The sequence below is a fragment of the Dreissena polymorpha genome, chromosome 6 (genome assembly GCF_020536995.1).
Source record: "Dreissena polymorpha isolate Duluth1 chromosome 6, UMN_Dpol_1.0, whole genome shotgun sequence".
NCBI classification, from domain to species: Eukaryota; Metazoa; Mollusca; class Bivalvia; order Myida; family Dreissenidae; genus Dreissena; species Dreissena polymorpha.
The window spans coordinates 75709211-75735257 of record NC_068360.1 but is presented as its reverse complement, the minus strand read 5'-3'; the positions used below and the strand labels follow the sequence as shown (position 1 = coordinate 75735257).

Sequence of the window (26047 nt, the reverse complement as noted above, 5' to 3'; positions counted from 1 at the left end):
TAGTCAAGTACATTGGTATTAAAAGCTGAATGAATACTATTGTCTCGCAGTCTTTAAATATTTAGTGTTTACTGTTTATTTACAATAACAATTAAAGTTTATCTTTTTATTAATTGATAGTTCAAGATGAATCAAATTATGTGACCGCATATGTTTTCTTAGTTTCTGATAATGTTCGGTGCGGTATCTTTTAAAATATATTTAAACATCAGCAAATAGCTGACACATAGTTATTTCTATGTAAGGATGAAAAACAGCCAAACGCAATGCAATACTGGGAAGTTTAAGTCGTCAGGACGATGATGGAAGTAGACGTTTAGATATAAAAGTATGTGATTTCTTGAAATACTTATGATCTATGTTTGGACTTTCGGAAAACCGATCGATATATTATGGGATCCATGAATAATAAGGATACGCACAAATTAAAGTGATAGCGTGTGCTCTAGGTAAGTACTATGAGCTCGCAATTACAATTATAAACATTAAATTGCATATTCTAATGTGAATGCGTGCCACTAATATTGTTATGACGAAAACTTGTATCATGGAGTTAATGTTGAATTTGTCGTTCATCATTCATCAAAGAGTTTATTTTTCATCATTTGTCAGAGTTTATGGTAAATAATTTCATCATGGAGTCAATCGCTCATCATGTAGGTAGACTCTTATCATTCATCATTAAGTTAATGGTTAATCATTCATTAGGGAGTAAATGGTTCGTAATGAATCATAGATTTAAAGGTTAATCGTTCATCATGGAGTTAATCGTTCATCCTTTATCACGGAGTTTATGGTTCATCATCAAACATATACTTATTGGTTCATCATTCAGCATGGATTTCATCATTCATCATATTTGCAATTATCCATCATTTACTAATGAGTAATTTGTTCATCATTATTCATGGAGGTATCCGTTCATCATAGAGTTTTCGTTCAATAATTTTTTTTTCAAAGCATTAATTGTTTATTATTTATCATTGAGTCAATCGTACATCAATCATCATATATTACATTGTTTCTCATTCATGACATAGTTAATGTTAAATCATTAATCATATAGTTTATATTTTCACCATTATTCATAGTTTTAATCGTTCATCATTTATCATATAGGTAATCATTAGATTATTCGGTCATCATAGGGTTAATGATTCAATCAGTCGTCATAGGGTTAATTAGTCATCATTCCTTGTGAAGTAAACTGCTCATCCTATATCACGTAGATAATGGTTCATGAGTTTATCATTCAACATTTATTATTGAGATAATCAGTCACCATTCACCTTATATTTTATCGTTCGTCTTTCATATTAGCACATCGTCTTGTAGTTTGAGGACAAACCCAGTGGGCACCCAAACGTTGCTGCAACGTTGTTTTTAGGTTGCAGTCAAACGTTGCAGTTTGGTTGTACATATGGTGTATATGAATGTTTTTCCGACGTCTTTTCAAAACGTTGCTTCAACGTTGTATTTAGGTCGCATTAAAACGCAGTATTTTAAAATTCAATTTAAAATAATATATATATATATATATATATATAATATATATATATATATATATATATATATATATATATATATATATATATATATATATATATATATATATATATATATATATAATGATATTTAAAAAAATGCTCAGTGTGTGGAATTCGAACCCACCAACTCCCGATCGCTAGGCGGACACCTCATCCACTACACCCCGGGGACTGTTCTAATTGACAAAAATGTTGAATATTCATTTTTGGTTGAAACTTTGAAACTAGATTCTACCATTTTAATGGATAACACAACTTAAACAATATATTTTATCCGGCGATTTTGAGTTAAAGTGCATCTTTAGCATCTTTAAGTTTAAGCAACTGATTTGTAATTTAAAAAAATTGAATTTCTAAAATTTACAAGAAATCATATCTTCATTGATGCTATGCATGAACTGTATTATTATAAAGTACGATCCTACTCGGGGAGCGTTTCATTATCACCTCTGTAGACACCAAGTACTTGTTCTTTCTAGGAAATGGACTCGCCAGTGTGCATATCTGCCGATAATACTCGAAAGGGCGGTTGGCAGTAAATAGTTTGTATTTGTATATTATTTTAAAAAAAGAATTAAAAAATACTACGTTTGAATACAACCTTAATACAACGTTGCAGCAACGTTGGAAAAAAACGTCGGGAAAACTTTCATATACACCATTGTGACAACCAAACTGCAACGTTTATATGCAACCTAAATACAACATTGTAGCAACGTTGGAAAAAAACGTCGGGAAAACTTTCATATACACCATTGTGACAACCAAACTGCAACGTTCGAATGCAACCTAAATACAACATTGCAGCAACGTTGGAAAAAAAAGTTGGGAAAACTTTCATATACACCATTGTGACAACCATTCTGCAACGTTTGATGAAACGTCCGGGTAATGTTTTGTATGCAACGTTGTGGCAACGTTCGGTAATTGTTGCCGACGTTGCGACCTAAATATAATGTTGCATCAACGTTCGCAAAACGTTTGATGCCCACTGGGAAGGCGGGACAGTGTCGGTAAAAAACAGAATACGCTGCTTTGATTAGTTTATTAATATTCATCTGTATGAATATAAAATTCAAGTCAATGTATATTCTAAACGTAATTTGATAATACAGATAAAACAAAAACAACACAACACTGTGTGTAAATAACAACTTAGTGAATATAAGGGATATTGTAAATGATTGATTAGAAATTTGGTCAATTCACTAACATGTAGGTAACTGGGTCAATTTAAAGGAAACGCGTGTAAACATACAAGATATCACATTGAAAGCCACAGCTTTATAAAACTTGGTCAAATCGTAATTTCCAATAAATCTACAGAGTTTTAATCACGGCCACGTAGGTTGACAAAATTTGCAGGGCGTCACATTTAAGAAAAAAAGCTTGTGAACACAATTGAAGTCACAATAATTGCCAAACATTAATGGAACATGGTCGAAAATTTTTGTTCTAATTAGTTGATTTTGAAATCTATTTGTCTACAGTTAAAGATTGTGAATATTACCTTCTCATACAAACAACTTATTACAGTACTTCACCCTGAAACTTAAAAACTATTCGGGATTAAATACTAATGTTAATGATTAATAACATGCTTCGATAAGAAACTCCCATACTTACCCTTATTTTTCATTCATGACTACAGCCTTATCTATAGGTAACCCCCATTAGAAGTAGCGTTATGTACATCTTGATAATCCGCATCCTTAAAGAACTGAATGCCTGACAGATTATATATAGCGCATGTTTTGCATTATTATTTGATTGAATTTCATTAAGAAAATGAACCAGGAAACATATGAAATATTCATAATTGTACATAACTTATATAATGTAAACACACAAAAAAGGGATTTTTTCCAAAATTATGTATCCAATACCATTACTATTTGTAATGCATACACAATTTACATGAACCTTGTTGTTGTAATCTTATTAAAAATAAAGAACACAATTGTATTATTTTGTTTATGATAAAAACAAACATCCATAGAAAGTAATCGCATTTATATTTTAATTGAACATGATTTAAAGAAAAAAAAACATATCACAAATAACAAAATATAACTTTATCAAATTAAGATAAATAAAAAAAAACATCGTTTATAAAAATAATTCAATACGGATACATGATATGTTTTGATATTTAAGTCTTATTTTCATTACAAAAGAAGACTTAACAAATAAATGGCCAGATTCAGCAAGTATTTGTAACTAGACCTCTCATGGGTTGGAAATCTATCTAAAAATAAAGAACTCTGTTTATCAGGCATAGTTTTACATCATAATGCATTCAGAGCTACACCCTACAAAGGTGTCGCATTATTAAATCATTAAGAAATCACTGTGCTTTATCGGACAGATTTATACGACGTTATAATTTAGAAAATCATTGTAGTTTATTATACATTTATGCGACATTAAGAATTTACTGTAGTTTATCAGATTTATACGGCAGTAGAAACACCAGCTTACCTTTAAGAGCGAGGCTGAATAATTGAGATGGCCTGAATACAATGAAGACGATAAAATGGGGACGGAGATATTTTACCAGAATGCTTTATATTTGGGTTAATTTGGTCACATTTTACAAGCGGATGACGGCCAAAAATAATTGCAGACAAATGCAATACTTCTGTTGATTGTAACATTTGCATTAGTTGTGTAATTTGCAGGTTATACACAATATTTTGGTAATACAATAATGTGTTAATAGTTTTTGGTTCATATCATTTTTGGTATGATATCTATTAGAGTCATTTTTGGTAATCCGATTATATTTTGAAAATAAGTGTTTTGTTACGTAATGCTATTATACAATAAAGTTCTTTATGGAATAATGCCTTGTAAACAAAAATTGTGTGACAAGTTTTTTGGGGCCAAGAATGTACAATTCATATTCAATGCCATCGTCTAAAACCCACGTTTGAACCATTCCGTTGCTCTTCATTTATCGACCGTGGGACATTACGAACTCTTTTCACCGTTTTAGGGTGTGTCAAATCCAGTAATTTCATTGGTTCCCTCACGATTTCATGAGGATTTTTTACTAATGATACAACGCGTTCTATAGAGACTTCGGGTTTGTTGTCAAAATAGCGTCGTCTGTAGTAATGTAATTACTTCGTGGATGCGAATACTTTAAAATTGACAATTTAGACGACTTTCAGAGTATAATTGTTCCCTTTTATAATGCTACAACAAAACACACATTTACTTTATATGGCGACCGCCATTATCCAGGCGAAGCAATTACACTTCCAAAGCGAAGAGTATTATTTTGTAAACTGCGATTTCATTGGTCTTCCGAAAGATTACAGTAAATGTCAAAACGACGTGTATTGCTTATATTGTCTGCTTATGTTGTCTCACGGCTAATGCTTGAGAGTAACGGAATGAATTAGTCGTGGGTAACCGACGATGATTCAATGCGTACAAATGGAAATGTGACGTTATCCACAAATATATCCATGCAATAAAGACCATGCAATATGTATAATATCCTATTTTCGGACATTGTATTTTGGCAATAATTGTGTGCAACTAAATTTCGGTACAGGAACAAAGTATTTTAAAACATCCGAAAACTTGGAGAAATATCATATGTCCCTCAACATACTTACATTTGAGCGGTAATTTTTATTTCAGCGAGATGGCCGCCAGCACCAACGTTTTCACCAACAATGAGACCAATAACTGGTTCAAGGCATGCTTAGCACTCAATATAACGAAGGAAGGGCTAGCTAACTTTCTGGTGTCAGAATTACAGAAAGTTCACGTAACCGTTGGTAGTAGTTGTGGTAACTGCTGCATTGAAACACTCATCCCGTGTCCAACGCAACCGTATTGTAGCAAGCTGAAAAAGTCTTATTGCCCTTTCCACAAATCACAGAAACCGCAGCAATGCTTTACGTGTGATAAAGTAAAAAAGAATATAACATCAAATCACAGATACAATAACCCGTCCTGGCGGAACACAGATGCGAAAAAATGGGCAAGCGATTATTGGGAAATAGGCAAATGTTTCCTCCCTCCAGACGGATATAGCAGCGTTTTATCGGTCCAAGAATCGGACTTCAATGGCGTGATAAGCATCCTGTTGAACTGCACACATTTCCAGAACTGTCTCTCCCCTTCATGTCTATCTCCTCCACCACCGAATAAGCAATGTCCGCTCGAAATGGTATTTTTCAAGCAAGAGGTTTAATGCATACAAAACATTATGTTTATTAATTTTACTGGTTACTAAATTTATTTGCGATGAGTCATTTTAAATTGTTGTAGTATAATTTATATTATTATTTTATATAATATGGGGTCTTAAACACTGCATAAAGTAATATTTGAAATTAGATAAACATAGCACTTGATCATTTCCCACAATGTTTCCATAATTGTTGCTTAGGTCCGTCAGATAGGCCGAGATGTGCGTCACACTTCCGACTGCAAGGTTACAGACGCTGATCTCCAGGGATATTTCCAGAGACTGTCCACGCTACTGGCTGATCCAAAGTGCTTACTACATGACCATTCAGCCACGATAGCGCTTACTAGACTTAATGATGTAAGTCCATGAATAACAAGGACCTGTTTACGTATTTGTTCAAAACAGTTTGTAAAATTAAAAAAAAAATCACAGCAAATTATTTATTATGGCACACTATTGTAAACGACGAAAATAAAACTAAGTCAATAAAAAATAAGTTATGAAAAGGATTGTTTATAATTGTAGGAAATAGCATACACAGCATTTAATTTCCTCACAAAGTGGGAGGCATCAAACATTGAACTTGCCTGTACGTATAAACATAAGAACATAAAGAGGTTGTGCGGACGTTATTATTTGTTAAACAATGTTCTGGTGGAGAAATATATTATACAAACATGAACATTACCAGAAAATAATCGGACGTTGCACAAAACGTGAGCAACACTAAAATGGATGTGTATTTATTATTTTTATATTAATATCTCTGATATATACATACTGGTTTAATCTAATATTTTGGACACGGCCTCATTATTTACAAATTTCAATAATAATATATTCCAATGAAGATGTTAATTTTATTAAGTGAAAACACTTTGTGATGGTAAGTGTTGTTTTTTTATTTTACCTAGAGGGAAATGATACCGTGTGAAAAATTTAACTTTTGCCTGGAACCAAATCTTGTTTTTTTCATAATGCGTAACGTGCTCATCGTAAGCTTTTCTAATGGCCCATTGTTCGTCGTCTGCTGTCAACATTTGCCCAGAGATCAATTGAGAAGCCTCATGTTTAGCCCATTCTTTACAAAACTAGCTAAGAACATTTGTCTTGGTTATATCTCGGCCGAGAGCCATGCCGGGTCAAAACAAGGAAATATTGTGAAAACTCTGAAACCTTTATTGCCCTTTTTTCATTGAATTTGGTCAGAACCTTTGACTTTTGATATCTTTGCTGAATTCATATATTGTTCTCAGCCGTTGAAAATCATGCCCGCCATGGGTCAGGGCTGTAATCATTATATGGATTAATCTAAAGTGAAGCTGTGAAGCTTGAAAACACTCCTAAGTTCGCACGTATTGCTCAATCTTCATGAATTTTGCTCACAACATTATGTCCTCATTACTTATCAACTGACTTCAAAACTGTGTCGCATGTTGAGAACATTAAGGTTACAATTCAAATAAATGAACAAGCGTTTACACACTTTAGAGGCCACATTTATTTCCGATTCTTCATACTGCTAGATCAGAATATTGGTCCTTATGATGTTGGTCGTTTAGTTGCAATTCGGGTCTGTAGAAGACAATAAAAAGGCCAGTAGGTCTATTTAAATAACAAACCTTAAGAATACTCTAGCGGACACTTACATTTCCCTATCTACATGAAACTTTATCAGACCGTTTGTCCAAATATATTTTACACGAGTTTGAAACTAGTTTAAGCGGGGTCAATACTAAGTTAAATTTATTAAAACCTTCTTTGACTCTCTAGGTCACATGTATTGCCCAACATACACGAAATATCTTCAGAACATTTGAATTTCGGCGGTTATCGAAATTTGTTTATATGAAATAAACAACTAGGTCACTAAGTCAAATCAAAGAAAACGCTTGTAAAAACTCTAGAAGCAACAGTCATTGTTCAATATTTGCTAAATTAGTCGTGCATGAGAATGAAATAAAAGTGATATAAGTTGGTTTCAGATTTAGATCGTATTGCCATTAAATAGTTATCATAGTGGTCATACACTAAAAATCCGAAACTCATGAACATATGTTCTGTATGACCACTATGAAATGATAATACACTCGTATTAATATGTACGTTATATAAACAATGAAATGTGTATACTAATGTTTGTTTGGAGGAAGAAAAGATACAACAAAAAAATAGGATTTGCATATAGTTGCAGAATGATCGGCTGTCCCAAACAGACCTGGGCGAGCTGTTAAAAGAGGCCTATCAAACACTTAAACATGCGAACAAAACAGGCGAACGTGTAGCTAAGGAGGCAGAAAGAACCCTAACAGAAGCTTTGCAAAAATTTGAAAGCAAGACTCTTGATGTTGAAAAACGAATTGAAACGAAGGGACACGATGTGGAACAATGCCTTGAAAGAAAACTAAAGGACGGGATACAACACATCACTCGCCATGTTCAGGATGGTATTGTGAGCTTGCAGCAGGCAGCGAACAAAACTGAAGCAGAAGACTATGAACGAGGCGTAGCAGGTTTGTAAATTGTTTTCTTTTTAACGCAGGTTAGTCTCAATACACTAAATGCATGAACGCATTATCATTAAAAAAACTTAACAAACCTTATGTGGCCTAAAATTTGGAAAATTAATCCATAGTTCATTTGTTGATTGGTACGTTTTGATATAGACTAAAGCCCTAATACGTTTGTTAAGCTACACGTCTGCCTTTTTTATCCGTGTGGTGTTCTGATTAAGGCTTGTTATTTGGCTTCTTAACATCTATATAATTATATGTAACTACTTCACTTGAAACTTAACATATGGCTGATGTAAGGTAACTGAAAAGGGCTCATCAATCTGTTCTGCTATTGATAAGAGTTGAAATCATTTTCTTCAACTAAGATAATCAATTTATAGTTCTTCGTGATAAGCCTTTACATCGATGTATGTATGTATGTGAACTGATAATGAAAATAATGAATTACAACTTCAAACTTATTAGGTGTCTTTGTTTAAGATCATGGACCAAGGACCATATTGTACAATGATTTCCAAGAACATGCCTCAGTAACATTTAGAATGTAAAGTTTACAAGTTATGTGTCAATTTATATATTTTTTATTTATTAATTTCAATACATATAAATTTGACATATAAACACACACTGTTTACATATAACAAATTAAACATTATATTAATTTGCACAAACAAGTGTATTTAGTATAATAAGTTAGCAGCATAATAGTCGATCGCATTATTTTAGGATATTTGTCAGACAAATTTATTATTCCTTCACTGATACATATAAGCCGTTTTTCTCACCAGTTTGACCTCGTTGGCTATATAACCTGGTTAAGTTTTACACGAAACAACTGCAAATCTGCTAAAAATAAATTTATTCAATGGAAAATTCGCAATCTTACTATAAATCATTATATAAGGTCCTGCAAATTATGCAGAATTATGCCCCATTTTGGTACTAAGAAAAACCAGATTAACTTCGCACAATGAAAATACAGTTATGATTTACATACAAATGTACATTTAACTACTTTACATACGCACATATGCAGTTGAAATGTAAAATCACATGCTGCATAGACCAAGGCCCATAACTGACTTAGAAATTTAGCTCATGTAATTATATGCCGCTTCTTACACTTAAAATGTTAAAAGTAGTTTTTAGGCAGGACATTTATTGAGGAAATTTCAAAAAGCTTATATGTTCTGACACAAGTTAGATTAAGTTTTGCTTGATGCTTTCATTCTGTATTTTAAAACTATATCTAAATAAAACTCAACACTTCTGTACAGTCTTTATTTAAGGATTTTAAGAAGTCCCATATATTGGATTTGCATTATATACTGTTATCGTTCGTGTGAATTTTCATAAGAATGACAGGTTAAGGTTTGCGTGTAACACCATTATATCTGTGTAAATATTTCATGTACTGAATGTACTCTAATGCTGCTTATTACCAAGTAGTCTACAGACTCGGGCTCATAACTCGTATCTGAAATCAAGCAAGATATTCTTATATGTAAAAATTGTATGCTCTAATAAGGGTAGATGTGTAATAAACTTAAGGCATAACTTTAAAACGTTCCATGTTGCTCTGTAACAACTTCAACTTAACTTGTGTAACATATCATATGAACAGTAAAGCGCATTTGATAATGGCCACTTATCGTGTTCTTATATATTATTACACATGTTTAGAATTTAACGTACCTGTCATTAGCCGCTGATGTGCTATAATTTCAGATCTTCTGTAACACTTGATACTGCTGTACAATGACAAACTTGTTATGTGCCACTTTCAACATTAGATCAAAGTCATGATAAGCAAATAACAGACATATATGCAACGCCCAAACTACACCAAATCAAAATAGAAAAAGATGGGAAACACGTGAAAACAGACAAACAAATACTGACTTACAAAGAACTATTTTAAACTGACGATAAAGCAAATATGTACAGAGCGAACCTGGTAGAGGAAAATCTACGTTTGCTGTTAAGTTACTTCATTATTGGTGTAACGATAATTAGCCTTCACGAATCTTCCTTGATTTCCCAATTTGTGTTTAAAAAAATCCCAATTGAAGGTTTCTTAACAAACACACAAAAACCGCAACATTTAGTTTCTACGGAATCCGGATAGTGCCATATATAATCTCGCCCTTCCTCATCAAGGGCGACACACGACAAACGAAGCGATACACGATATTTTGCGCGAAAGTCGCGGTGACGCATGATATTTTGCGCGACAGTCGCGGCGAGACACGATGTTTTGCGCGATACACGAAGCGACGCTCGAGAATGTACCCCGAAATATCGCCCTTGTGTAGGTAGCCCAAAAAGGCGATATATCGTGTTGAATAAGTTTTTGCGACACGCGATATTTATACTCTTCAAATATCGCTGAAATAATATCCCCTGTCGACTGTCGCGTTTTTTTAAACGGTGTTACAGTAAATTTTAACCATTTATTATTAATATGGCTGCCCTCGACACACTTATAAAAGATCATTCTAGCATTAATAAACCGAGTACAAAGAAATTAATTTTCATAATAATATTGATATATATTGATAAGTATATATGTTAAAAACTATTCAGAAATTTGAATTATGAAGTTAACTTTCTATCAATTTAAAGATAATATATCATTATAATCTGTATCACATCCAAAAGGATTGCAGATTTGTAGATAACGTTTAACTCCAAGTAAGACATCAATATGAAACCAGAAGATTTCTTTTTAGTACATCATCTTTTATAGGTTATCCAAATTATTCACGAGCAACATTAATGTCCAGTCTATTAATACATTAATTAGACGGTATTTTTGTTGCTGGTATTGTTTTACCTTTTAAATACCTTTTATTATGCTTTATCAAACATATTATCGGCATAAATAAAACTTAATACAGTGCAAACAACAATTTTATAATATTTATATTGGCAAACACAAACGCTTTTGAAGGGCGCAAAACGTTTGTTTCATATTGCTTAACAGGGGACCATATATAAATGACTATTATATAATTATATTCAGATAAAGACCACACTGTTACTTTTGTGCATGTCTAATATGATTTAAAAAAAAGCACGTAATTCACGTTTAACCGTATAATCGAACAACTAATAACTCAATCTAGGAAACTAAGTGTTATATTCACAATCGTTACTTCAAGCGATTTTCCTATCATCAAATATACGTTTATATAAAATAATTATGTAATATTGAATATTTATTGATGGCCAGATTGAAGTATAAGAAGCGAATAGCTTGCTATATCAATAATATACATTTCAATTGCTGATCAGACATAAATATTATTATAAAATAATATTATATCCAAAAGATATATATACGACATGCTACACATGCTTGATGACGTAAAGATATCCCCTTTTTGTCTCCCCTGATTTTTTTGAAAACGGTACAGTCGGCAGGCGATATTATTACAGCGGTATTGAACAGTACAAATATCGAGTGTTGCCGCGACTGTCGCGCAAGTTATCGAGTATCGCTTCGTGCGTCGTGTGTCGTGGTCTGAAATTAGACGCAATACACGAGATTCAGATAATATGGGCGATATTTGAATAATAAAATTTCGTGCGTCGCCGCGACTGTCGCACAAAATATCGTGCGTCGTTTCGTGTGTCGCCCTTTGAACGCGAGACACGACACACGAAGCGATACACGAAATTTTGAGCGACAGTGGCGGCAACGCAATATATTTTGCGCGACGGTCGCGGCAACGCACGATATTTTGCGTGACCCTCGCGGCGACGCTCGATTTATTTAACACGATAAATCGCCTTTTGGGCTACTTACACAAGGGTGATATTTCGTGGTACATTCTCGCACGTCGCTTCGTGTATCGCGCAAAATATCGTGCGTCGCTGCGACTGTCGCGCAAAATATCGTGTATCGCTTCGTGTGTCGTGTGTCGCCCTTGATGAACGAAGGGCGAGATTATAGATGGCACTATCCGGATTTCGTAAGTTTCCATATGCAGCTTTATGGCTTGAACCTCAGTAAATATAATATTGATAACTTGACAACATTTAGTTATCAAGTTTAAAGTATTTGGGAGCAAAACTCAAATACACCAATTTCCAAATATGAAGACTTCATGTCGCGAATTTTCCAAATGTCAGTGTTTTTTCGCAAAATTTTCCAAAAAAATCACTTGGCTATAGTAAATACTTGTTAACACTCTAATTGTCACATTTATTGTCCAATCTACATAATTCTTGGTCAGAACATTTGTTTTAATGATATCTTGGATCATTTCGAAAATAGAACCAGTCTGTTAAAAAACATGGCTGACAGGGGTCGGGGAATTTATTCTAATATGCCTATAGTAAACCTTGTAAGCACTCTAAAAGTCACATGTATATTTCACTCTTCATGAAACTTGGTCAGAGCATTTGTTCTAATGATAACTTGGGGCTGCACTGAGCAGGTCAGTTCCTTTGTATATCAGGTGAGCGACTTGTGGCCTTTCAGGCCCTCCTGTTTTCGTATATACAATTAAAACTCAGTACGTCTTTTGGAGTCTTAGTTTAGGGCCATTACCAACGTGAATAACATTTCATTAAACAGACTGAGTGTTATTTTTCTTTTTGAACGCATATATCAGGTTAAGGTTTGCGTGCAACTGCATTATATGTATGACTTGTACTCATTAGCAAGTTCTGCCTATCCTCAAGGTTGCCGAATCAGGCTCACACCTCTTTATCTGCAATGAAGCAGAAAAATGTATATACTGTAAAATATTGGTTCAAATAAAGGTGTTTGTTTTATATACGAAGAAATAACTTAGGATCACTATAAACAGTAAACTCAATTAACATATTATATGTACAACTTATAAGTACAACTAAAACTTGATCTCTTTCTTTGTATCATTGCACATGTTTTTAATTTGACGTACCTTTTATAAACCATTGATGTGCTATAATTTCAGATCTTCGACAACGTTTGATGAGACATTACGATGACAAGACTTGCAATGTACCTCTTTCAATGCTAGATGACAGTCTTGATAAGCGAATAACAGACGTATATGCAACGCCTAAATTACACCAAATCAAAATAGAAAAAGATGGGAAACGCGTGAAACATGTACAAGTACTGACCTACAAAGAACTATTTTACACTGACGATAAATCAAATCAACGTATATACATACAGGGCGAACCCGGTAGAGGGAAATCTACATTTGCAGTAAAGTTAGTTCATGATTGGTGCAAACAAAATCAGACTGCATCGGCAGCTCCAATAGAAAATGCAGCGTTTGGAGATTTGTTAACCATTCACAAATTCAAGTTGTTATTTTTCATCACGTTGAGAAATTCTAGGGAAAAGACAGACGTGGCGGAGATGATAAAGGAGCAGCTAATTAATGAAATGTTTTTAGAAGCCAAACGCGCCGATGTGTACACACTTTTGGATAAAATAATAGAAACTGAAATTTGCCTTGTAGTACGAGAAGGTCTAGATGAATGGGTGTCTCCTGGTAGTAAAGACCTACCTGAACCTTCCATGGCTGGATTTCCAAAGGAAACGTGCACGGTACTTACAACATCTCGACCATGGAAGCTTGTTGATGAACGTATCAAAAACTCACAAATCGACAGTCTGATAGAGATCGAGGGGATAAGCGATGCATATTTATTTAGTGAAACTATACTTCGATGCATAATTGATCAGAGGAAAAATCTAGAAGAAACAGTGAACAAATTTAACGATTTCGCAGAACGTCGTAAGCTCAAATCGTTATCATCTTCACCAATGTTGTACGTGTTGGTCATATATATCTGGGAACACACAATTGATGAACGGGAACATTTGAAATCATGGTCATTGTGTTCTCTGTACACTGCTATGCTTGAAAGTCTGTGTAAAAAGGCTCACAGTGCCCCTGGATATTTTAACCGCCCACCAGTGCAATGTTTTTCCAATCCAAGTTACCTACAGCCAAACATTGAACACTTAGATAACGTAGCTGAAGTAGCGTGTCAATTGCTCTTCTCTTCTGAAAGAGAATCTTCGATTGTTTTCGATGACAACACATTGTCAAACCATCCTAAAACGTTTGCAGATTGCAAGATGTTCGCTCTTAGGGCAGGAATATTTACAAACAGGAAAAATAAATGTTGGAAAGGGAGCTCGATTTCGTTCATACACAAAACTGTGCAGGAATTTCTCGCAGCATATCATATCGCCTGTAATCCAAATGTCATTGATGACATCATTTCCAGATATCTTAACTGCTACAATAATTCATATCTGGAAATATCGCAAGTTTTCATATTTTTGTGTGGAATGAACATTTCTGCTGCGAATAAACTGTCGGCTTTGATGAATCAATGCGACATTGATCATTGTAACTATGATCCTTGTTATTCTAAGGAGTTTCGTCCCTGTGCTTTTCAAAAAATCATTGAGTCTGGAATCAGTGAGGCATTAGCCAACAAACAGGATGGCATTTGCCTCGAACTCAGTCACGTTTGCATAGAAACAGAACAGATGACTGAACACAACAAGACACATTTAAATTTGATGCTGTCCAATGTCCAGTCATTGAGTGTATGTACCTCTTCCTCCTACTGGATGCACAATAAAGTATTTGCACGCGATAAGCCAACATCTCCTGCTGTTGAGGTAAACCTGTCATCATGCCACAAGTTGAAACTGTTGAAATTAAAGGGGGAAAACATATGGCTTAGAGGTAAATTAGTAACATTTACGATATATCATAAATGCATTTAAGGTTGGTTTATATCAAGATTATTTTGATAAGTTCTATACCTGTTTTTTCAATCGTCACTGACATGGAATGTATGTTTATAAGCTGCAGTTAGGTGTTTGTTGTTTTGTGACTGATAATAGATACACATACTTTTCGTTAATTGAAATTGCAGTTAATCATAAAACCTCCCTTACAAACATTAACACTAGCACCAATATTACTCATATTGGTGCTAGCGGTAACATAGAACAATTAATCGCACTTGATAAATATTTGTCAAATAATTCCAGTTTAAGAAACATATAACAGAAAAAGCGTTGATTGTAAAATTGTCTCATTTTATTTGTAAAACATATTAAAATAGTTTATAATTAAGACTATGTAGTTAATCAATATGACTGAACATAACACAGATCGAATACCCGTATTGTGTTAATGAAATTTTAAATAATACTTATCACTAATAAAAAATATCATTTAACAACAAAAGTTGTCTTTGAGTTTAGAAAACTGCCTGTTTTACTTCATTTGAATTGGTCAAAAAGGGATCAATATTTCAGTCAAAACAGACGCTAACGCTGAAAATACATCAGTGTTTTTAAATCATATGTATGCCTTTTTATCATCACTCTCTTCTTAGGTTTAGAATTTTGTATTTGTGTCATTGATTTAATGTTTTTATATATATCGTCAGTTTGAAATGCCATGGTTGTTTAAACGAATCGTTATTTTATTTATAGACGCATGGTTTTAACATGCAGTTCACGATGATATCCGAAACCGACGCAACCAAATCGTCTTGTATTAAACAAGTAGAAATCAGTAGATGGCTAGACATGTGTGATAAACATACCACACGATTTATTCTGTACGACATGCAGTTGTTTATGGACCGATTAATAATGAACAAAATTAAAACTAAGTTATATAAACACGATCCTACTAGTTATGGCTGTATAATGATTAAATGAAAGCGTGTGTCAACATCAAATAACTCAAAGTAGTTGTACGGGCGATGATAAGGTGACGAACATAAATTTAAAAATAATTTGGTTAGTTCTACGTGAATCTACGTACTTAAAAATTTGACTGATGCAATATGTTCATTGACGCAACGAGGGAATTTCAAACAAGAAAATCAGATCAATACTAATAGTAAGGAGTGCCTACCTTAACCACAAAATGGGTTCTTTATGGAATAAACGTAGAATATTGTCTAATTATTGATGTTTCTTAGCTACATTTTGTATTGAGAAACAAATAAAAATCAGATAGGCATCAAATTATTAATGACATTTAAAATTGCTAGAGCATTCCGCCCTGAGAAATGTGCAAGTACTGTAATACATGTTTATTGTATTTTTCATGTTTTGCGAAATGATTGTTGATTGGTACCTGTAATCGCTTTAATAACTAGATTTTACGTTTTGTTCTATCACATTTTAATTTGTGAATGCCAACTATATGCATATTATTATAGGTTGAAGATAAATTGCATTTAATTAAAAACAAGTTACAAATAAGAATGATAAAATATTATGAATGGATCAAGTTATGACGTTCACAATAAAGGGGTATTAACCGCTGCGAAAACATTAGAAAGGTAACAACATGTTTTTTCTCCATTCGACAATAATTTTATTGCACGTGTGCTGATTTATAACTTTAACTGTGATATAGCCGTTTAACAAAAACAAAAACATGTTTAAATGCATGCGTGTAATGTAGGTAGCGTGCAATGTTGTAAATATTGCCATCTATTATACATGTACGTATCAGCAATTTAATTATAAAATTAATTAACTACACACATGGCTGCCGTGGCTGATGGATATGGTGTCCGCCTAGCGACCGGGAGGTCATAAGTTCGATCCCTACTGTGGGGGCGTTCTTTAGATCTCCCCCATGAACGCCAAGTACTGGTTCTAGTCCAAGGAAACGGACACGAGAGCGTTTCAAATAAGCCGAAGGCCTTCTATGCAATCGAGCTAAAATAAAAAGGTTTAAACTAATAAACTATTGTTTAACATTCGATCAATAGAGCTCAAAAAGTGCGTGTTTTAATTTATTTATTTATAATTTAACACACACTGTTTTTATTGCGATTTCTTAGAATTGGTTTAAATTAAATAAATGTGTGCCACTTACAATCAAAGCAACTCTAATTGACATTTTCGTAGCCGATAAACATTGAAATTAGTAAATATTTTGCAGATACAGCCATTTCGGACACATCGCAGCATCCGGTCTCCATTGTTCTAAACAATGCAGAACAAGTCCAGTGTGCAGACCCTCGTCCAGTACTGCCCTCACTAGAACGCATTGATTTAGATGATGTCGCATGCTCCTCTACCTGGCTACATAGTCTGTTCAGCACTCTGTTGACATGCGATCACGAGGTGGTGTGTGAGCTGAAACGTGTCATAACTTTGTGTACTGAGTGCGTTTCATCCAACATACAGACGGGTAAACGTGCATTTAACATGCGCATGAGTAACAACCCCGGTCTGTGGAAGGCTCTCCATGGTCTGAATATTAAGAGTCTGACTCTGAGTTGTTGTATGGAACGTTTGTACGTGAATCATGTAGAGTTGTTGTCGCAGACACTATCATCGCTCAAACAGCTCGAATCGCTTAGTATTGATATGAGTGGTTTGGATAAACGTTTGCAAGTGAATCATGTAGAGTCGTTGTCACAGACACTATCATCGCTCAAACAGCTGGAAACGCTTAGTATTGATATATATAACAGCCCCTTTCTGTGTGAGGCTCTCCATGGCCTGAATATTAAGTGTCTGACTTTGAGTGGTGGGATGGATGATTTCGAAGTGAATCATGCAGAGCCTTTGTCGCAGACACTATCATCGCTCAAACAGCTCGAATCGCTTAGTATTGATATGTATATCAGTCCCATTCCGTGGAAGGCTCTCCATGGTCTGAATATTAAGAGTCTGACTCTGAGTTGTTGGATGTATGATTCCGAAGTGAATCATGTACAGTTGTCGCAGACACTATCATCGCTCAAACAGCTGGAATCGCTTAGTATTGATATGTGTATCAGTCCCTTTCTGTGGAAGGCTCTCCGTGGTCTGAATATTAAGAGTCTGACTCTGAGTGGTTGGAATGAACGTTTGAAACTGTATCATGTAGAGTCTTTGTCGAAGACACTATTATCTCTCAAACAGCTCAAAACGCTTACCATATGCGTATTTAACTATATCGACATACATACCGATTTTCGCAAACTTGCAGAAACACTGTCAGCATGTGATCAGAAAATTGAGGGAAGACTGGAATTCGGCTGTTCATTCAGATATTCGTTTTCAAATAATTTCGTTTTTAAACCAGTCCCAGTGGAGGAATACATGGCCAACCGACAGGAACTGGAGGCGCTGAAGAATGTTGCAGTAAAACGATTCCGAATATTTAATAGGATAAAACCCAAATCGCGGACTGGTGATGCAGCTTCTAACTGGTCTGTACGTGGTATTCGTAATGCCGAGGACGATCATGAGGATTTTCGCAAACTTGCAGAAACACTGTCAGCATGTTATCAGAAATTGAGGGAAAACTGGAATTCGGCTGTTCATTCAGATATTCGTTTTCAAATAATTTCGTTTTTAAACCAATCCCAGTGGAGGAATGCATGGCCATCCGACAGGAACAGGAGGCGCTGAAGAATGTTGCAGTAAAACGATTCCAAATATTTGATAGGATAAAACCCAAATCGCGGACTGGTGATGCAGCTTCTAACTGGTCTGTACGTGGTATTCGTAATACCGAGGACGATCATGAGGATTTTGGAAACGTTCAAGATGATGTATACAGAAAATTCATTAAAACTATTGTAGATCTAAATGGCCTCGTGAATCGTATTTCAATGCGAATAGTGATACGTCCAGCTTCGATCTCATAAATCCATGATTGCGAAATGTACGAAAAGTTAATGATATGAAAAATATCATAATTTATGTATTGAACGCATTATGTAAATAAGAACACTTGATCCCACTATGATATCATAATTAGATTGTTTAGGTTATTTCTGACAAACATAAAAAAAAATAAAGTAATTATATTAGAAGTATATTGGTTAATGACCATACTATATATTCCGTAGCAAACTATCATCGAAATCTATCATTTTAATTCAAGCGACAACAAAGCCTTATTTCTTAAGGATTGTATTTGCTCGAGTTTTTCATTTAATTGACTGACAATACGACCAAATCATAATGGTAAACCCTATTTCCATAATATTCATTGATAAAAATCAAAGAACAGTATCGCGTCCTGTATATTTTTTCTTCAGTGTAGGTTACTTTAAATTTACATTAATTTTATGTAACGATTTCGTGTTTGTTGTTTGTTAATCATAATGTACACTATGTTATAGATGCCATTTTTCTTAGTTTTGCTTGCATACAAATACCATTAGATTGGTGCAATTTACATGTACCTAGTGTGCATTAATACACGTGCATTTATATGTACACATTTCGAACAATCTTCGCAACCACTTAAAAAACTGGCCCGTCTATAAATATTGCAGAATATCCAAAAATATGTGCTCATTTTCTCTGTCGCAATTTGCTTGTTATTTTGATCGTTGCGTTTTTCATAACAGTAACATGCAAATTTGTGGGAAGCGGACAACGACAACGAGCGAGGCCTGGTATAGGGGAGATAACCCTGGGTTATGGTTAGGGTAAGGGTTAGGGGTAGGGTACGGGTTAAGGTTAGGGTTAAGGCTAACCCAAACCCGACCCCTAACCCTACCCCTTACCCTAACCCTCTAACCCCTCCATGCGCATCTCGTTGTCGTTGTCCGCTTCCCAAAATTTTTCCGAGAAAAAGTGACTTGGTAGAATGTAAGAAAAAAGTAAAAAGTAAGTTGCCTACATTAAGTTCTCACAGAGTATCACTTAATGTTCAGGGACAAAAATAAACCTACACTTTAATGTAACATTTTTGTTTATTTTTGAATAGAACTCTTAGTTATATGTTTTGAAACGTATTGTTTATATAATTTTACATGTTTTGGAAATAACTTCGGGTCAAGTGTTAGATTTGGACTCCTTGAAGCCGGTTAAATTTAAACCCCCTTTGCTTTGCATTTGGCGTCCAAATGCAATTGCCATATATGTATGTATTGTGTGAGTTTTGTTGTGTATTTGTGCGTATTGTTTATTCATATTATCCATTGGTGTTTTTGTCACAATATTTGGCAATGGGCTCCTTGAAATAAATAAAGGGCCGCATGTTCTTGTCCTGGTACAGCCGCAGTTGGCCGTTTTTTTATTTAAATGAATTACAAGTTATGCTCTTTTCCTATTGATGATTTTTGTTAAAATGATGAAAAATCCAAACTATGAAATAAAATAAGTACAAATGTGTTTTTTTTTTCTTTTTCTTCTTTGTTTTAGTTATTAATTGTATTTCAACTGGATTTCAATGTGTATCCAAGATGGCCTTAACGGTATTCCGTACCTGTTACATGACCCTGAGACGATGGTCACGAGTGTTTATGACATGATGGTAACGATGATAAGAAGGAAGATAAAATGTAGAAGGAAACGGTGATTTAGTTAATGTTGGTGATGTTGACGATTACGAAGAACATGTGGAAAGATGTTGGTTGTTGACGATGCACTTTATGTGGAACTGCATGAGTGTATTTCAATACAACTGCAAATCTAATTTACTTAACTTGTTGTTGTCGTTAAGCAGGATATACATGCATTTTTAATTTAAAATTTGAATAAAAAAGAACTCCATAAAAGCAGGATTCAATATATACTTTATATACGTGATATGGCAATATTAGTCTGTTAAAAGCGTATTGCAATAACGGAGCTCAGGGATTTATTAATTGTATTGTTTGTGTACCATTTCATTGACAATCAGCTATTACTATCAAAGTATTGCCGACTTAAGTAAGGCGTGAATATCTTCTTGAATCGGTGAGAAACTTCACGGTTGCGAACACGTTAGTAATATCGCGACATTTCTATTTGGTTATTTAACGAAGAGACCAAATAATACATTAGTAAAATCGCATCTTTCACCCGATCGCAATTTCATTAAAAAATATTTCTTTTTCAATTAAATATATACAGTTTAATCGGACAGGACCGGCTTCTCCATTCGTTTTCCCCCAATCAGATTTTTGTATCGCGATTCGTGATATCTCATTTCGACTTTATTTAAAAGGCCCGTATTTGACAGAAAATCATACATGAAATGATTTAAAATGTGACGAAATAATTTAATCACATTTAAACTAATTTGATATCTATTCTCTCTTGCTGATGCACCACTTGTTGGTAAGACAGATATATGTCGTCTTTCTAAAGCCTTTATTAAACATACATACGAAATAAAAATTATATTATCAATATCACCATAATAAAAAACTGTTTACCAGCCTGTCTTGACTGGCCCTTGCGTTTGGTCAAGCTGGACATAAGTCACAATTCGGACGGACTGACTACTGGTCGAACCTCGCTCTTGAGCTATGTGCTCGTCTTAAAAACTGAAACCAATATCGACATGAACCTTTTAATTACAAGAGCAATATTAAAAAAAACGGGGCATTTGTTAATGAATGATTAACTGTTATCAAATAAATGCCGGGTTTAAAGCTCACCGGAGATTTTGGGATCACCTTTTGTCCGTCGTGCGTCGTCAACATTTTGGCTTGTTAACACTCTAGAGGCCACATTTATTGTCTGATCTTCATGAAACTTGGTGCAAAGTTTTGCCCTTATGATATCTTGGTCGAGTTCAAACTGGATCACGTGAGATCAAAAGCTAGGTCACTAGGTCAAATACAAGAAAAAGCTTGCTAACACTCTAAAAGTCACATGTCCGATCCTCATGAAAATTGGTCAGAACATCTGTTTTCAATGTTGTCCCAGCCGAGTGGGAAAATGGTTTTGGTTAGTTAAAAAACATGGCCATCAGGGTGCGGGGCAGTTTTCCTTGTATGTCTATAGTAAAACCCTGTAAACACTATAAGTAACATGTATTGTCCAATCTTCATGGGTCACAACATTTGTTCTTATGATAGCTCGGCTGAGTTCAAAAGTGGTTCCGGTACTTAAAAAAACATGGCCTCCAGGGGGCGGGGCATTTTTCATTAAATGGCGACAGTAAAATCTTGTCAACTTTTACCTTGTTAACATTTTAGAGGCCACATTAATTGCCCAATTTTCATGAAACTTGGTCAGAATATTTGTCCCATTGATATCTCAGCCGAGTTCGAAAATGGTTCCGGTCCTTTGAAATACATGTCTGCCAGAGGGCGGGTCGGTTTACAGTCAACTCGTACCTAAGTCAACTCGCACGGTAGTCAACTCGCACGTTTTTTGGTTAACTCGCACGGAAGTTAATTCGTACCTAAGTCAACTCGCACGGTAGTCAAAATATTGATGTATTAATGGGTTCTAAATGAGTAATTTATGCATAAAAACAAATGATTAATACTTTCAGAGCTAAGTTATATTTATATTGAAAAATATTTACAAAATAACAACAAAAAAATCACAAAATATTGTTTATACCATGTTAACGTTACGCTATCGGCACATTAAAACTGACATTTTAAGTACTTTTAAAAATATATTTTTTTAACAATTTGATATTTTAATTTTTATTACATTATTAATACACATTATCAAAGCTTTATAGATGTACACAAGTAGACATACATCTTCATACTTTAATTGTAATATTTATTTCAATATAGTTACACACAGTATCATAGCTTTACAATATGTACACAAGTAGACATACATTTACATACTATATTTATTGTATACTGTTAGAAACGCTTAATTTTATGTCCAGAATTGTGCATCTTATTTTCGGGTAACAATATATCAAATTAATAGAAGTTTACGCACTTGCGTTAAGACCCGATTTCTCAAAGCAATACTCATTTTGTAAACACGTTTTCCATTTGGAAGTTCAAATCATGCTTGTAATTTATGAAGTTGTAGAAATATTTAATACATGAACAAATAATAAATAGAAATGGAATTAATAAACAAATAAATAATGCATGCACATAATTATTAATAACTATTAATTATTTAGACGTTAAACAATTAATGAAGATCCCGTTACGTATGGAAAACTTATTGAGCACACAATTATAGGAAAAAACGTATAACAATAATGTCAACGTGAGTACAAATACGTATAGCTTAGCTTAGTATCATATAAACCGCGGATATATGATTATCATACCTACACATATTTAAACATGGTTGTACGAAACAATGATTAATTTTACAATAATTCTCAATCATACCATTTTACAAGAATCAAATGTTTATTTATTTAATACTTTAATAAAATTTACGAACATTTTTAAAATTTGTACATGAGTTACGGTTCTACATTAATTAATTAAATAATAAATTGTATAGCATGAACAAATAAAAAATATTTATTTAAGTATTCCATACTACAGCCTTATCTCTAGACAACCCCTATCAGTAATAGCCTTATCTACTCCTCGATCATCAGTACCCTCATCAGCTCTGAATGACTGACAGATTATCTGTTTATCGTAATTTTAGTGGTGATAAATAGGGTATTGTTACTGATTAGGTGACAGCTGTTTTCAATATCTTTCATAGGCTAATCATAGCTCATTAAAAGTAAAATATATAAGCTTATACAAAGTTTATAACAATTAAATAGAAATTAGAATACAAATAATTAAATACTTTCCACTATTATAAATCAACACGCGAAAAATTAAACGTATTTGAATTAATAATTACAAATTACATATATTCCATTATTGGTTAAAAATACTTGGATCGAGTGATAACAGTATCACAAAAACAAACATTCATCTACAATACAATACAAATAAACAACGTTTATTAAATAACTTCAAGCAAAGCTGGTATATTGAGAAAAGCTGGTATATTGAGATAACTACTTGACTTTATGACAAATCAGAAATAAGAAATACAACACACCACTAACACGATTTCGATTATCTTCACATTAATTAGAAATCTAAAGAGGTCGTTATAATAACATAATACGCGAAAATAGAAAATGTAAGTTTTGCAACGGACACACTATAGAAAATGAGTAACACTTTCCACTTGTTTGAAATATTATAGTATACAATGACATGAATGGTACTTATCGGTTTCGCATGTTCGGTGTTGCCATTTTTGGCAACTATCGCATTCAATTGCTTGCTGCCTTGGACCCACATTCCTTGAACACAATATACACGGATAATCCATCACACAAAAACCGCATGAATTCACTATACGTATGTATTCCGTAGCACATATATGTTGATTATGATAACCTATTCTTAATTTAGTCGATTTATATACATAACTAAGAAACTTTGATCTATTATGAAATAACCGCATGCAACAAACATCACCTAATTTTCGTTTTAATTTTCTTTAATTTAACTCACACCTGATTATAAAAGTAAAACATTTTAATTACAAGCTAAATTAACATTCTCCGTTTTGTGACAAACATTAAAGTATCACTGATTAATTATCATACCAATTTAGTTTAATTGATTAATGCTTTGCCATTTTAATAATTGTTAGTTGTTAATAAGACCTTTCACACCTATTACAAACATTCCTATAACCCGTGAAAAACACCGACCACAAGTGTAAAAGAGCCATTAAATGTGACAACCGTATATTCAGATTATTGAAAAAGGACATAATTATTATTATTTTTACTTAAAAACTTCTTATAAACTACTGATCATATTACATCCTTCATTTATTTCTATAATTTTTTTTGAGGCGTGCGAGTTGACTTTGAAAAGCGCGAGTTGACCAGAAATGCCGTGCGAGTTGACCAAAAAACGTGCGAGTTGACTACCGTGCGAGTTGACTTAGGTACGAGTTGACCGGCACCCGGCGGGTCAGTTTTCCTTATATTGCTGTAGTGAAACCTGGTTATCACTCTCGAAGTCACATTTATGTTCCATTCTACATGAAAATTAGTTAGAACATGTGTTCTTCTGATACATCATTGTGAAATTGGTTAAATTAATAGAATATCTAGTGTCACAGGCGACTATTAGAATGACTTTTAAACTAACAACAATCGTTTGCATGAAACTGTAAAACACCGTAGCTCCAGCAACCTTTGAATGAATAAATTATGGCCTTTCCCGCAACGTGATATTTGCGTCAGAGACACTCGACGGCTGCCTTACGTTGTCTTTCTTCATTAGGAGGCCAACGTCGACTATCAGGGCGCTGTCTTCTCATGTAAAATTTTGAACTGCGGGTATAACACCGTCGCTAAATGTAACTTGACACTGCTCCACATCTAGGTTTGAAGAATTCCACGGTTTTCCGAACATATTTTGAAGCTAATCATCAATCTACTTCGTTGATGTATCAAATATGTTGTTACATCAGTAACATTTCCGTTGGACTCCTTTTTGCTAGATTAAAGGCTTCAAGCTACACAGCGTCCCTGATAGCATCATTGAGGCTTACTGGCCATGCATGTCGGGTCCTCTCATGTCCGCTCTATGAACAGCGTCAAACGTTTCGTTCAGATCCGCTTGTCCAGAGGGATTTGCAATGTTAATAAACCTTTTAATGTCTGGCGCAAGCTTTTACATCGTCTCCGATGCTTTCTGTCTGCATTAACGTAATTGCACTCTGTACTTGCCCTTCCAGTAAGGAGGCGCATAACGTTCTTTCAATGCCTGCAGCCAGAGATGTAGTGTTTGTACCTATATCATTCCCTATCGGACCTTGATCTTTCAACTGTTGGCTTTAAAATCAATAAGCAATTTCATCTCCGAAGTAACCATCAAATCAATTTGCAGGTCACACGGATTTTGATATGTTTCGTAGTAACAAAATGTTCGACGAACTAACCATTTGAACCTATAAGTGTACCTTCATAACCCCCTTGATCTTTCACATTTCTAGATTAAAAACGTTTTCCTCCAAAGTAACATAACATTCACGGCTACTTGCAGGAATATACATGGAAGAATAG

General features: G+C 34.1%; 1 protein-coding gene across 1 annotated transcript; it reads left to right on the top strand.

The window, feature by feature from the left end:
- LOC127835822 (uncharacterized) lies at nt 1–26047 on the top strand. The gene is made up of 8 exons (XM_052362254.1): nt 1–449; nt 5202–5736; nt 5959–6117; nt 7949–8273; nt 13226–14992; nt 17228–17572; nt 18362–18499; nt 26028–26047. The coding sequence occupies exons 2-8, from the start codon at nt 5206–5208 to the stop codon at nt 26045–26047; spliced, it is 3285 nt and encodes a 1094-aa protein (XP_052218214.1). The 5' UTR covers nt 1–449; nt 5202–5205.

Excerpts from the sequence above, each read along its gene's own strand:
- LOC127835822 (XM_052362254.1), top strand. The coding sequence starts at position 5,206 with ATGGCCGCCAGCACCAACGTTTTCACCAACAATGAGACCAATAACTGG. Across the intron at positions 5,737-5,958 it reads AGCAATGTCCGCTCGAAATG|GTCCGTCAGATAGGCCGAGA; the intron begins GTATTTTTCAAG and ends ATTGTTGCTTAG. Across the intron at positions 14,993-17,227 it reads GGAAAACATATGGCTTAGAG|ATACAGCCATTTCGGACACA; the intron begins GTAAATTAGTAA and ends AATATTTTGCAG.